Source organism: Onychostruthus taczanowskii, unplaced genomic scaffold (genome assembly GCF_017590055.1).
Source record: "Onychostruthus taczanowskii isolate IOZ18803 unplaced genomic scaffold, ASM1759005v1 scaffold6, whole genome shotgun sequence".
NCBI classification, from domain to species: Eukaryota; Metazoa; Chordata; class Aves; order Passeriformes; family Passeridae; genus Onychostruthus; species Onychostruthus taczanowskii.
Window position 1 is genome coordinate 12,068,317 of NW_024503679.1, and position 15,040 is coordinate 12,083,356.

Sequence of the window (15,040 nt, forward strand, 5' to 3'; positions counted from 1 at the left end):
ACTTTCATTCTGCTTGCACGTAAACAGGCATTAGAGGTATGTCGCCTAGGCAACAAAACTATTCCCTGGAATTGGCCTGAAGTATTTAGAATGAGTGTTTCCTTCCTATGACACTGAATTTACAGAAAAACACTGGTTCCTCTGAGAATTACAGCATATAAATCTGAAGGTATCAGCACAGAGGTCACAGTTTACTGGAGAAAAGCTCTTTGTTACATGAGTTAAAGTTGGATATCATATCGTCTGTGCAATCCCTAATGACCTTGCAAGAAAATCCACCTTTTCAACTCTTCCTCTGGTGCCTGATTTACTTTTGGACAGACAAAATTACTTCCATTTTTTTAACCACTGGGGGCTGCACAGCTTTTGGAATTCTGCTGCAAGTAAATACATCCCTCATGTCGCTTCATCCAAGGAGGAGACCGGATCCTTCCCATCTACTTGGTTCCAGGATAATCACTTCCAGGCTTCCAACTCACCAGAGAAACCAAGATGATCTGTGTGTGCTGTATGGGTTTATCAGGAGCTTTTTTAACCATATCCCAGCCAGGCTTTCTTACCTTCCCAAAGACAAGGTCTTCCATCCCATCACCAGGCAAGGGGAAGAGGTCAGACTCACTCCCAGACTCTCTTTTAAGGCCACCCTGTGACGAGGCACAGACGCTGCTCAGCCCATCCTCCAAGAAGTTCTCACATTCTGCAGGAGCAGAGCACAAAGAGTCACAACCTGAGGCTTTCTGCAGCATCCACACATCAGACTCGCATTCTCTATGAACTCCAGGATTTAAAACACACAGCTTTACAAATAAAGCTTTATACATTTGTTCACCTCTCAAAACTGCCTGTGAATTCTCAAATGATTTATTCCAGAGTTTAAAACTCCTTTTTAAGTGCATCATTGAAGAACATGGTGCAAACTGAAATTGTGCATGAAACAGCTGTAAACACTTGTAGCTTGAGGTGCTGATAAATATACTATAGATGAAGTATCCCATAACAGTGCACATGGGATGTTTCCTATTGATTTCAACAAATGCAAAATTAGATTAATCTTCAATAAATATAAAAATATAACTTGCCAATATTTGCTTTCTTTCTCAAAGAATCAATTCCCTCTAAATGCCAAGGTGCTTTTAGTGTGTATTTAGACAATTATTTAATCTCTTCTACACTACTTACTAAAAAAGCACTAGTGTGAATTCCATTACAAGCTTTACTTTTTCAAGATTCAAAAATTAAGTGATTTTTTTTAAAAAACCTTCAGCTTTTGTAACTCCTGACATTAAATATAAGCAAGCTGCTTTTTTTTTTTTCAAATGCTTCCAGCTGTTTGCACTGGGTTAATCAGAAGTACAGAACCAGACTGCAGCCCCTGCAAAAGCCCTCTTTCCAAAACCTTTAACAGACAAGTATTTGCCTAAGAAATGCCTGTATATATTTTATTTGATCATCCTTCAGGCAAAAGCATAAATTACAATTTTGGCAAAAATTGAACACTCAAATTTCCCAGCTCAAAGTATTTTCTAATTATTAGTTTGTTTGTTTGTTTAAAGAAAGGTGCTATTTTGCACCTCCTCTAACTAAACAGATCCAAAATGTGTTCAGCTGTCTGGAGAAGAGCCAGGACAATAAAATATTAGTTCACTCTTAAATTATATCTCACTGACTCCATCCTTGGTGACATCAAGCTTAAAAATCACTGAAAGAATGACAGGTTTGGTAGCTTAAGGTCACCTCTTTGCCTTCCCCATCCTTAATCTGTGCCTGACAGCAGCTATGGAACACCCTGGCCACATCCCAACCGATGGAAGTGACTCCATTTCTGGAGAAAATAGAATTACTTTGATAGTGGCGAGGCTGACCCCATTTAGGGCAGGGGGAGTTGAAGCCAGTCGGAAACCCCATTATCCTACAGAGGAATTTCCATGCAGTGGAGAATTGGAAAAGCACTTATTGGATGCTGCAGCTGCTCCTGTTCCCCTTTCAATAAACCTGGAAAATCTGAACTGCTTTTCCATCACCGAGGGGGAGAAGGGAGGGGAGGGAAGAAGGGGGGAATGAAGGGAAAGAAGAGACGGAGTGGCTGTGGGGACGTGGGCCAGGTGCTGTTCATCCAGCTGGCAGCCAGCACAGCATGTCCACAGCCCAGACTGAAAAACAAAGGGGCTCCAGCCACGTTCCACTGGAAAATCAGCGGGGACAGCTCAGATGTGGATGGATACTTCACCCTGAGGATAAAGCATGAGAGGCAGCAAAGCCTCCTCAGGAGAAGCCTGACAGGGGCAGAGGAGAGGAAGAAGCATGAGGAGAAGGGTGATGGGGACCCCTCCACACACCTCAGCTCATTTGTGCTGAGAAACACACTCCCAAGCCCTCTCTTCCCTACACTCTCCTTTACTTTTGGTTGGAGGTGTGCATATTTTCTCCATTTTCTCCCTCCCCTTTTCTCAGTTCGCTGGGTTTGTTTTGAATTGCACAGACGCTGCACAAAGCCAGGCTCTGTGTCTCACACCCCTGGCAACACTTCTGTGCATGATATAAAGGCAAAAAAAATACAGAGAAAAAAGCTCTAGGAAGAACATTTCCAAGCAATTTCTTCTGTACATTTTCCAAACTCTTGTGTCTTCCAAGCCAGGGCTGAGCCCTTCAATTCCATGCTGATAACTATGTATCTGCTACACTCCTCTGCACACCTAATTTCAAAAGCAGTGACAGAAAATGAGAAGCTCCAATTCCTGGAGTTACCTTCTAAGATCTGAGGTCTCTGTCCTTGCAAGTCATTTCAGCAGATGAAAAAGGCCTAATTCCTTATCAAGTACTGTATTTTTAAGTCAGCCACATTGACAGCTTGTGGTTTTATTGCTCTTAAGTGTTGCCAGATTTTTCTTACCCTCTTTATGCTGCCCTGCACCACAGAGCAGCAGGAGGATGCCTGTGCAGTAACCATTATTATTTCTAGAAAAGTCAGAACATGCATAACCTGAGATCCTTCTGCTGCTTCAGTCCATCTGGAGAGCACATTTACTTAAAAACCTATCTCCTTATGTGTGTGTTACAGACATGTATTACTATAATTATTAATACAAATTTGTACGTACAGCTACCTCATTACATAGTGAATATTATGTTTCTATAGTGTAATATTGCATTAGATAATTAATAGGTGTGCAACTGATAGTGATCCATAGGAAGACGTGATTATATATTTGGCAAGTCAAATGAGTCCATGTAGTTTAGCAGACAAATGGTTTGCAGTAACTATTGCCTGAAGCATAAAAATACTGTACCAAGAGGCAAAGGATTCACAGATACAATAGGTAAAGAAGAGACATAGCATTACCATAGGTTCTCTTGTAAAAACCCTCTTGAAACAGCTGTTGCTGTTAATGACTCTTCTAAAAAGGGCAGTATTTTTGTTTGGGTTTTTTTAATAAAAAAGCACTTACTTAACTTTGAGTGAGCTAGAACTCCTATTTAGGATAAATCCTTCAAGTCACTAACCCATACTACCCCTTCTTAGCCTACAGTCTGAAAGACTGAGTTTAAAATTCATCCTGACACTCAGTAATTTTCTTTCAAGTCTCAGATAAATTGAAAGAGATTTGGGTAAGACCACTGCTCATAAGGACAGCAGGGCAAGAAGCCTCCTCTCCATGAGCAGCCTAAGCAAAGTCCCTATTCAGGGCCCTGATAAATTACTCTATTTGTTTTGAACACGCATAATCCAGTGAAAGGAAATGCTTTTTTTCTTATCTTGGACACCAACCCTTCTTTGAAGCTTGCCCAGACTAGATTTTCTGTCCCAGTGGAAGAGCCAGAAAGCACCAGCCAGCACGCAGGGCTGGGATGGGAGCTTGGCACAGCTGGTGGGCAGGGTGTGGGAACCATGGCTCTGAACAGCCTTCCTGCTTCCTGAGCCTGAAATCATGGCAACTTTCAGAGGGGGGAAAAAAAGTAAAAATCTCAAGCCACTCATTTGGGTTGAAATATGGATTTAGGAGTTCAAATTTCTGGCTTTTTTCTTTTATCGTATTATCCTTTTAGCTAGAAACCATGTCTGTGTGCTCCTCGCAACATCTTTCAAGCTTATTTAGAAAAAAAAAGGGGGGGGGAATATCAAAATACTGAAGCACTTGAAATGCAGAGTTATTTGAGATGGTGACACACTACACAGCTCCCTGCTAGTCAAGTGCTACAGCCATGTGCTAACAATGAGTCACAGCACAGTCATTACACAGTTTCTTTAATTTATGTGTTTTCCCCATCCAGGCCAGGATGTCAAAAACAGGGAGAAAAGGAGGGATAGAAAAGGTGAGGAGGACAGGGAGAAAAGGTTGGAGGAGGAGGGCTGCTGGTCTGGCTCACCTGGAGAGTCCCGCGTGCGCTTGCGCTCCAGCAGGGAGGGGTCAGGACATGGCTCCAGCGGACACCAGCTCCCACGGTTTATCTGGAAAACACATCACAACACATCAGGGAAAGGCCATTCTCACCAGCACCCCTGTTAGTCTCTTCTCCAATATCCCTCTGCATCAACCAACAGATAGAGAGTTATAGCTTAATCTTTTCCCAATAATAAAAATGTCAAAAGTAACATACGATTTTATCCTTTCTGCATCACTAAACAAACCATTAGAATATGCCAAAACCCTTTATTTCTCCATGGAAAGTTTGATTTGAAGGTGGCTCCTGCTCAAGGAAGGAGATCAGAGGGAGGATGAGTCAGTGTTTAAGCTACTAGTAGAGGACTGGCTAACCTTGGCTTCAAGTCCTACCTCCACTTGTAGCGGGACTGCAAGAAAATACTCTTCTGCTTTATGCCTCAGTTCACTACCTACAAAATAGAAATTCCTTACCACCCATACTGCTGTACAGATAATTAGCTCAGAGACAGCAAAATGCTCTGGTGATGTGGAATAGAGGGCTTTGGAAGTGCCCAGGTCATGGTGAGAACCAGAAGCACTTTGGGCTTGCATTAACTGAAATCATGATGATAGAAACGCCCATTTTAACACTAAGACACATCACACGGTTTATTTCAACATCAGCCCTTATCACCTCACCCCGTCCTTCACCCTTTCCATGACTCCAGGTCTTTCAGCAAGGATGACTGATCTGTTCTCAGCCTCCTCCTCCTCCCTCTGCCTGTGCTTTCATCTTTCTCACTTGGGTTATGTTGTCCAACATTTTGACTCAGAAGTCTGCTGCAATATCCACAATCCTTGGCTCATCCAACATTCACTTTCCATCACTTTTGTCTGCAGCTAGCAGATCTGGAAGTCCCTTTAGTCTCTCTGCCATTTCTTTGAGCCAAATGCCTTGACTTACTGTCAAATGCATGCAAATCTCACCTGTCCCACACCACAAAACCCAGAAGTTACTTCCCCTCCTGACCTGTCTCAACACAGAGGATCTCACATGTTAAGTTGCAGCTAAAAGAAAGCTACTGAAATGGATGACTTAGCCTGATTTTTTATGACAAATATTTCTCCTACCCTCTCTCTGGCTTTCCTTTTATCTCCTGAAATAATTTCCTTTCCTCCCTTTCAAATAGCAAATTTTTACTATTTACTTTTAGCCTCTGACCTATGTTCAAACCTCCTCCATGATCCTACTCTATTTTTGCAGTCCCTTGCTGTATTCCCATCCCTTCAATGTTCTCCTTTCTCCTATGTAATGAAATGCACTGGTTTTGCCTTCTTATTATTTATTTTTTAAAATAAATTAAAACCAAGCCTCTCCTGCCCTTGACCTGACGTGCTGCTTTGACTAATGACCCACGTCCTTGTTTCCTCTCTCACTGAGATCATGGAATGTGTTACTGCAGTCCTTGGCTGGCTCCTCCCTGCTCTGGCTGCGTCCCCTGCCCGTCACCCGAGGGGCTCCTGCCAGCACCTCCTGCTCTCCACACCACACAGGCAACCCTGCACTCCCCCAGACCTGGCAGCTACTTGCTGCAGCACATTTTTCTTCCTCAGGCTTTGTCCTCCTCCATACTTGTGCTAGTCCCTGCCGGCTGCGCCAAGTTAGGCTCAATTATCATCTGAGAGGTCCTAATCCAACGTGCCCTCAAAATCCTCCAGTGGAGAGGATGCCATGACCTTCCCCAGTCAACAGCTCTTGCTGACAGAGACAGGGAAGGAACAGAGAAGTTCTGAGAGGGGAAAAATGAGCAGGAGTTTCCCAGGAGAGGTGAAGGAGATGTTGAGCTCTACCGGAGTCAGGTCTCAGGGTGACCTCAGTGCGTGTCCCACTGGAGGTCCCTCCCACCTCCAGGGAATTTTGCAGGCTATTTTCCTTAGAGAGAATGTACATTTTGTAGCTCTTACTCCCTGACTGCATTATACAGATATTCACCCAAGACCCCACCACACTTCTTTATGTACACACATCTTAAGATCCCAGTGTTCCCTGCACCTCTGCTCCACACACACCTGTGTATCCATCTTCTTCCTTTTACATACAATAAATCCATATTAAATGAGAGGCAGTGAGGAAAAAAGAAGCAGTTTTCAATCTGAAAAAGGATTTGTAAGCAAAACTTCAAAACAATGGGGTTTTTGCTTTCCAAAGTAACACAAGGATGTTGGATTTTAACTGTTGCATGGACATGGTCATGGTTCTGATTCTTTCAACAGAAGACACTCCCTGTTCTCAGCAAGTCTGTGTGGTATCTAACCTTAGCATCTAAACTTAACCACAGAATTTATTCTTTTTTTAGTCTTAAAAGAACTGCAAAGTCAATAAATACCACTTTATGACTGTAAAGTCAATAAATACCATGCTATTATTCTTTTCTCTCCAGACAAAGCAGATTAAATTTGCACCACACATTCCTACATTTTATTAAAGCCAAATCTAGAGATTGAGGTTGAACACACATAGAAGGACCAATGCAAATGTGCCCAAGTCCACACAAATGAAGGAATGACCTATTTCAGATACAAAATCAAATTCTGTCTCCTTCTGACTGACTTACACCTCCCCCTTTCCTCCTTAAGAAGAGTCTAACCCTTCTTAATTTCAAACAAATCACCATCAAATTCAAAGGAACTGCTCCTGATTTATACTGGTATCCACTACTGGAAATGAATAATTAAACATCCCATTCAATAATTAGCAGTAAGAAAGCAAAATAGGAAGAGGTTCAAGCTGTCTGTTGAATAAGCCATATTAGGCTGAATTAACATTATATATTTTCCTTTAATAGAACCAATTGAGTCATTCACTGAAAATGCATTATAGACATTGGCATTTTTTCAAAAAAAGATTTGAGCATTTTTCCAATTTCCCAGCCAGCTCTCTTCTCAGCCCTGTGGCTTTGCCAAGTATTGAAAATGTCTGCTTTTCTCTATTAAAAAAAGTAATGAGAGAGTAACACTGAGGTTTAAGGTGCTGTTTCAGATATACTTGATTATGTACAAAATAAAACATCAGAAATTAAATATTTATTTCAGTAGCCCCAATTCAGGAAAAATAATAATCACCATCAAAACAAAAACAAAGGAAGCCACTACTATATACAAGTATTCCCTAGGCCAAAACGAGCCCAGACAGGCTTTGAGGGAGGTTTAGTGCGTGCTCTCAGGGAACTGGGTGGTCCATAGATACTCAAAACAGAAACCCCACTATCCACAGCCCAACACTGAGTACTGGGGATCCCTCCTCAACACCTGAATTCTGCTTGTATTTACTCAGGACTAGGGACTTCAGGTACAGTGAGAGCTGGAGAGGAAATTGTCTTTATAAAAGCACCTGAACATCAGGAGCTGGGGAATGCACCAGTATGGAGAAATCTGAAATGAGGCTGTCTTGGGATTTTGCAGACATGTCTGCTTGCACGTGAGAAAATTCCTCCCTTTTCCCCCCAGTTTCTTGCTTTGCTGAGAGAAGCCAAACAACAGGACCACAGGCTGGTGGCCACAGAAGATGATAAAAGCCCCACACTTCCTTGCTTGCCCACACTGATTACAGCTCATTGATTCCAGGCACCCCAAGTCTTTGCAGTGGGAGCAGAGGGTGCAGTGCTGTTCCAGTGGCAGAGGGAATATGAAACAGCCTCTGGGAACAGAGTTTCAATACAGAGCTTTTGAAGAAATGCCAGGAGAGAACCAGCTATTTTTCCATACAGAAGCCTGAATGTGTTTATCTGCAGCTCAGACACAGAATAAATCACGGAAGCACATCCCCAGGCAACCAAAAACTGAATCCTGCAGGACTTTCTGTTTGCCTGTGAAACACCAGCAGGCTAAATGTTCAAAGATGCCTTTACGACACCAGCTGGAGCTCGAGCAGCAGATGGTTTCATTGCTCTTTCTGGGCACACACGGGTATTTCCTGACTCGTGGGGACATCTTCCAGCAGACTCTGAACTTGAAACTTGATGTGACATAATGCAAAAGAAAAGGACAGTGCTGGACAAGCTGTGAGACACCCTGGGCTGAGGTGTCCTCTGTCCCACAGGAACTGCAAGTGATCCCAGTCTCCACTCCCAGGCTCTTCCTTCCTCTCCCCTTGGTCTTGGAGAAGGAATTATCTAATCCATTGCAGTGTGGTGCCTGCCCATAAAACCAGGCTCAGGACCTCCTTCTCAAAGACATTCCAACAATATCTAGGGCAAAGCCATGTGCTGGAGGCTCTCTAGGAACAGGCACCTCAGGGGTCAGGGACTACCTGGCTTCTATGTACCTCTCCTACATCTGCAGCATGGAAAAGTCCTTTTTCTCTCTCTCTGGTTTTATTTTAACTGTTCTTGCCTTCCATTTCACAATAAAGAGAACACACTGACCTTTCAGGAAATCTTTTGCTATTGCAAAAGTTTGCACTTGTCAACCTCACTGGCTGTGATATAAATCAACATCTCCAGAGCACAAGGAACCAGATGACTTTAACTTTCATTTCCTAGCAGATCCCTGGAGATTCATCTTCCCTCCATATTATTTTAAGTTTGTCCTAAATGTGCAAGTTTCCATTTTTCTCCTTTTATTTTCCCCAACTTCCAGACTATGATCTACCTTGCAGCTAAAACCAGATACTACTGCACATAGGAAAATATTTAGGAGAGTAATTGTAGTTTGCTTGTTGTATCATTAAATAATTGTGCACTACACTGAGTAATATCCATTTTAAATGTCCAATGTAGAATAAAAGTAGTAGAAAAAAGCAACACTCTAAATTCAATTATAATTAATTTTTTTCGTAAGCAGAAATGATACAAGGATTTTTTTTTGAAGTTCTATGCATATTGTAATTATTTTCTAGGAATTTCCCGTTCCTGAACACTTCCTACAGGATTAAAGAAATTTGTACACATAACTGGAATTCAATATTTATGCTGACCAACTTTTAACTTTACAATTCAATTTACAGTGAAATTATCCAGTTGCCTGCAATTCCTGCACTAGAAACTAAAGCAACAGTTGATTTACCCCCTTCACAAAAACCACCTTTCAAGATCCTCCAAAACAGTTTGAAAAGGAGCATGAAGGATGGGGCATCTGGGGAAGGAATTTCCACTGTTTTCCTTCAACATCTGTTACTGCAGAAGACTCCATACACACAAAACTCACATAAAGAGCAACAATCACTGCTTTGGCAATCATCTCGCCAGACAATATTAAGAGCAGACATATCAATTTGCTTGCAATTTCCACATTTATTTTTTATTTAGATTATTTTGATAATCTCCCTGTGTATTTTCTTAGCTCTGGGAGACGATATTAACAGGCGGATGCAGAACCCAAAGACATTCTCAAATGTATGCCAAAATGGACAACACTTGCATTTGTGCAATTATTTCTATGAAGATTTTTTTCTTCTAGCACTGTGAATATGCTACACTGAGTCTTATATCTTTACAGAGCTGGCGACACCATATCAAGACATTTTTTCAAGGATGTCCAAACTGACCTTTCTCATAGTAACAAGCCAGCAGTGCTTTAGAAAACTATATTAAAGGATTTCACCAAAAAAGGCTCCCACAAGCACAGGACATGTTACATGACTGAATAAATTAGCTCTTTATGGTGCAAGAGCAACATTAAATTCCTAGAGTGCATTTATCCCCCTGCAATGTCCCAGCAGGGAAAATGAACGTGTGCCCCAAGTACATTTTCCAGCCCTTGGCACTGCAATGTCCACCACCAGCAAAACTAAAAGTCAACAGACTTTAATTAAGCTTCAAAAATAACAGCATTTGCTTTCCCAAAAAAAACCATCTCTTAGCTAATATGGGAGCCAAATTCCCACAAACATGTATGTGCCTAATGTGAAAACACAGCAATTTAATTTAAGCTGCCCTCCTAGCTGTAATTCTACAGGAGACACAAACAGAAAAACTCAAAAACTCTCTACATCATCCTGAAGACACTTCTCTCCACCTGTCCTTTAATGACCAGAACAGCATGGACAGATGTCAGATTAAAACTTAGTGATTTTAGGCCCACAAAATTTGATGAACAGCACATATCCATCAGCTGGGGATATCCTTTCCCCAGAACAACTCCAAAGAAGGAATGAATTGTTTATGTGTCAATAAAGAAGAAAAACTTCAACATAAAATGTCAGGAAGTCTGGTTTCAGGGACTTCTCCACACTCTGCTTTTAGCTTAGGATGCTGTAAATGGCACTTTGCCTTAGGTAGGCAGGCATCAATTAGAGCATCTTCCCTGGTGCTGGAGTAAAGCTACCAGAGCAGCCAGGAAGAACAACTAATAAATAATGCTGTCCTTTTAATTTCAAAATACCTTGATTAATTATTAATGCTATTTTAAATTCCATGAATAATGTTCTGATCTTCAGCTAGAAGCTGGACAGGATTGGTTCATCTGAAAAGCTGAAACCTCATTGCTCCAGCTGTGAAAAAATTTACTCCTGATGCCTACCCTTAACAGCTTCAGCATTCACATACAGAGGTGAAATGCAGATATAGACAAAAACTGTGAGAAAACATTGCCAGCTGTGGTTACTCAGTCTCCTATTCCCACAGCAAGCCCAGTTCTTACTTTGTAACTCTGCAAAGCAATGCCTGTTCATCCCCACTGAACGCCTGTCTGACTTCACATGTGTCTGCAAGGTGCCAGCCAGTGTGGTTTTTGTATCCTGTCCGTGTAGTTTTATTTGTGGTAGCAGGCACAACATAAAAATGAGACAGGGCTGCCAAGGCACACATGGGCACACTGAGACTTCCCATTTTGGGCTTGCAATAACACAGCACAGACTGCTTTACCCTGCACGTAGCTGCTCAGAGCTCAGCAAAATGTTCAGACAAGCAGATATCCCACACACCCCACAACTTCTCCCTCATCTGCTACAATGCAAACCCAGCAGGAACAATGACAGCAAATTTTTATGTCATTTCTGCATAATCCAAGCTTCCCTGCATTCACTAAGTTCAGGATCCAAGTTCATCGAGTTTGCATTGCTGCAGCAGCCAGCAAAGGACACAGAATATGGAATCATAGAATGGTTTGGGTTGGAAGGCACCTTGAAGATGATGCAAATCCAGCACCTTTCTCTGGTTGCTCAAATTCCCATCCAACTTGGTGTTGAACCCCTCCAGGAATGGGGCATCCTACAGCTTCTCTGGACAAGCTGTGCCAGGGCCTCATGTCTCTCACAGTAAGGAATTTCTTCCTAGGATTAAGTCCTACATCCAACAGGGACTGGTTCACTGCTGGTAACCTGCTGCCTCTTGCTTTTTCATATGTGGAGAGGAGGAAGAAACTATGCTAAAGCCAAAAATAATTGTGTGCATCAACCCTCAAAATTGCTGAGGTTCATTTTTTTCATAACTTCACAAGCCACTGTTTCAGGCTCAATCTAAACATGGAAAAATTGAGTCTCAAGACAGTGGCCTTTCAGATGACAAAATTATGGGTAGGAACCACAAGTTCTTTTGCTGTTCTGTCTAAGAATGGATGCAATCAACGCAAATATAATGTCATCCATAAACATTTAGTACCCAAAATTCTTTCTTCAACACTTGTTCCCATTGTCCTTTTTCAGCAGCTGATTTTCTTTCCTATGTCACAACTGAGTCACCATCCCTGGAGGTATTTAAAAGATGCATAGACGTGGCATTGAGGGACATAGTTTAAAGGTGGACTTGACAGTGCTGGGTCAATGGCTGGCCTTCATGATCTTAAAGGTCCTTTAAACCTAAAGAATTCTATGATTACTGAGTTCCCTAGCTTAAAACGAAGCAAAGAACATATTCATCTACTACTCAAGAAATTACAGTTTGCCTGAGTAAACCTGCAGCCAAATTGAAACCTGTTTGGTGCCCTGCAGGTATCTTGTTAAAATTTCATCAGATCAAACACTCTTGATGGATCCAATTTTGGTTTGCTTTTTTCTAAGGACGTGTACTTGCTTTTCAATGTCTAAGAAACCCTGTCCTCTTAACTCCCCAAAATACAATGGCCTAGATAAGGTACGGTTTTATTTCAGTATTTTAATGAAAACCAAACCCAACAGAAACCCCACCCCCAGCTCCCTCATTAAGGGCCTGATCCAACTCCCATTAACGTCAAGAGATGATCTGCCACTGACGCACTCAAGCGCTGGCTTGGATCCCTAGGTCATCAAAATTCAATTTCATCTACCAGTTAAGTTATAGAAACCAGAGAAAATATGAAGGATGACTGAAAATCGGGCTAGAGTTGATTGTAGCTGTAGCTGTCACCAGCACCCTCTTATTTTAAACATCTGCAGGCTGTACAGCCCATGTTGGGAGCAGCAATGCGTGCACACACGCACACATATATGGACACTGAGTCATTTGCAGGAACAGACAGTATAACCCACAGTTCTGAAACTCAATTAGGAAAATACCAGTTGGAACTAACAAGAGCCACATTTTGTTATAAAATCTAAGCTTTTCTGAACAAAAACTAATTTAAGGAACTAATGACATCAGAAATACTGAAGCTGGATAATTCTAGTGAATTGTATTTCAACCCAGGCATTCAGATACTCTTCATAAAGAAAAAGATTGTGCTTTTTATGGGCAACCAAAATTATCAGAGGTACCAGGTCTCCTCCCAAGAATTATTAAGAATTGTGCACACACTATTTCTTCCACAGAAATAGTGTGTGCATAATACAACAATATTTTTAATGACTCATACTGTGTCTATAGACTTATTATAGTGGGATTCAATCCCCAACCAGCATTAGTAACATCAGAGTTCCAAAATACTAAAAAAATTGAGCTGGTAGAGAAAACAACTTACAGCTATCTGTGCCACTGGGTACATTGAATTAAAGGAAAATACTTTCATTCATAACAAAGCAAAGTAACAAGAGCTAGGTTTGTTTTAGTGCAGATAAAGTAGAACAAGAATTAATTGAAAATAAATTTGTTATATATTCTTGTCTTGACTTGGAAACAACAGCATGAACCAAAAATCATAAAAAAGGAAGCCATATGATCATGTAGAATCCCACTGCTAGAGCTAAGAAGAGAAAAGAGAAAAAGGGAGAGGGAAAGGAAATGCTCTTCCAGAAGTTAAGATCTCTGAATTGGGCTGTGTTTTGCAGTCCCTCTGACTTCTCTCCTATTTCCATCCACTCTGCCAGGAAACTGCTGAAGCTCCACAAAGTTGTTACAGAGACAGGACATTCCCAGACTGCCATTGTGCCATTTGGTGGAGCACTTGCTAATTTTAGATTAGAGGAGGAACACACTGGGACAATTAGCCAAGAGCCACTCCTGATTCTTGCTCCAACCCATCCTCAGACAAAATCAAACCCAAACAACAAGACTGACAGCAACCCTTCTAACACAAACCAAAAACAGAAGCAAAGGAGGATCCACCATGCTTTTTTTTTTTGGCAGAATGCATCTTTTGGGGAGCATGTGCTTTTCAATCTCAAAAGCAGGCACTGGAAATGGAAACCTTTTCCCCTCACACAAAAAACGCACCTGGGATTTCAAATCAGGGACTGTTTAAGGGCACAGGGCAGGGAAGATGGCCAGGGACCTCTCCCAAAGAGTGCATGCCGCAAGAGATTATCTAGTTGCAGAGATAATAATATTTGACATGATATGGTTTGATAACACTCAAAACCACCTCCATGCTGAAGGGCAAGAGCTCTTCTACCTGTCCCTCCCCTCTGCATCACCACGAGGGACACGAGTACAGCAAGGAACAGACTGACCTCCTGGACATAGGGAAGGGAACCCATAAATAAATATATACAAACATCATACCTTTAACAACACAACATCTACAGTCCTGTCCACCTTGGAAATGTCGCACAGGCTGTATCGCCTCTTGTGGCGTTCGTACATTTTGTCCAAAGAGCTGGGAGCAGAGCAGCAGAGCCCACCATGAACCCTGGGCTCACCACAGCCCCAGACCTCTCACATTCGTGCTCAGAGGAGTCCCTGTGTCTCAGCACACCAGCCTGCCCGAGCTTCTTAACAGGAAAGCGAAAATCCCAGCGCTGCGCCCAGCTGATAAAGTCTTCTTGGAAGAGATTTGCTTATACAGGCAATGCAGGAACTTATAGCAAACAAAAGATATTTGAAGACAGCTTTATACATATAGGATTATTTTTTTTGCGACTGCTAAGAATGGTATCAGCCTTCCTGTTACAGTAGTAATTAAAAAAAAAAATGTTTTCCAGACAACTTTGATATCCAAAAAGCACGAGAATGAAAATCCTGCCCAAAAAGAGAACAAAAGCCAGATGTGTGCAGCAGGAATACTGACACTCCAAGTGGAAATGCAGAAGGTAGGCTCAGCCACGATGGGTCTAATTCAGGAAGAAAACAAAAACAAACCAAAAAACCAATCTCCGTATCCAGCGCAAATACTGTCACCAAAGCGTTTTGTTTTTCACGCCCTCATGCACTGAAAGAAACAACAAAAAAGTACTTTCCTCCTTCCGAGTCAGTTCACTGTTCACCGGGCAAGACGGCTTGGGTTTGCGTTAAGTTTAAATTTCTAATGACAGCACTGGGCAAAAGGAAAGAAAATAATGAAATAAAGCCACTCCCTCCTGATTTGGGCTGGGACGTCACTGCTTGCCTTTT

General features: G+C 41.9%; 1 protein-coding gene across 12 annotated transcripts in view; it reads right to left on the reverse strand.

The window, feature by feature from the left end:
• The window catches only part of AKAP13 (A-kinase anchoring protein 13), a 206,665-nt gene that overhangs the window by 57,073 nt on the left and 134,552 nt on the right, over window positions 1–15,040 (reverse strand). For 10 of the 12 annotated variants that reach the window (XM_041418359.1, XM_041418364.1, XM_041418363.1 and 7 more), the window contains 2 exons: window positions 4,366–4,447; window positions 561–697 (listed from right to left, as the gene is read on the reverse strand). In XM_041418359.1, the coding sequence (XP_041274293.1) occupies window positions 561–697; window positions 4,366–4,447 (219 nt within the window). Of the gene's footprint in view, window positions 1–560; window positions 698–4,365; window positions 4,448–14,212; window positions 14,932–15,040 lie in introns of those variants that run through there. The other 2 variants (XM_041418369.1, XM_041418368.1) reach the window with 1 other exon arrangement.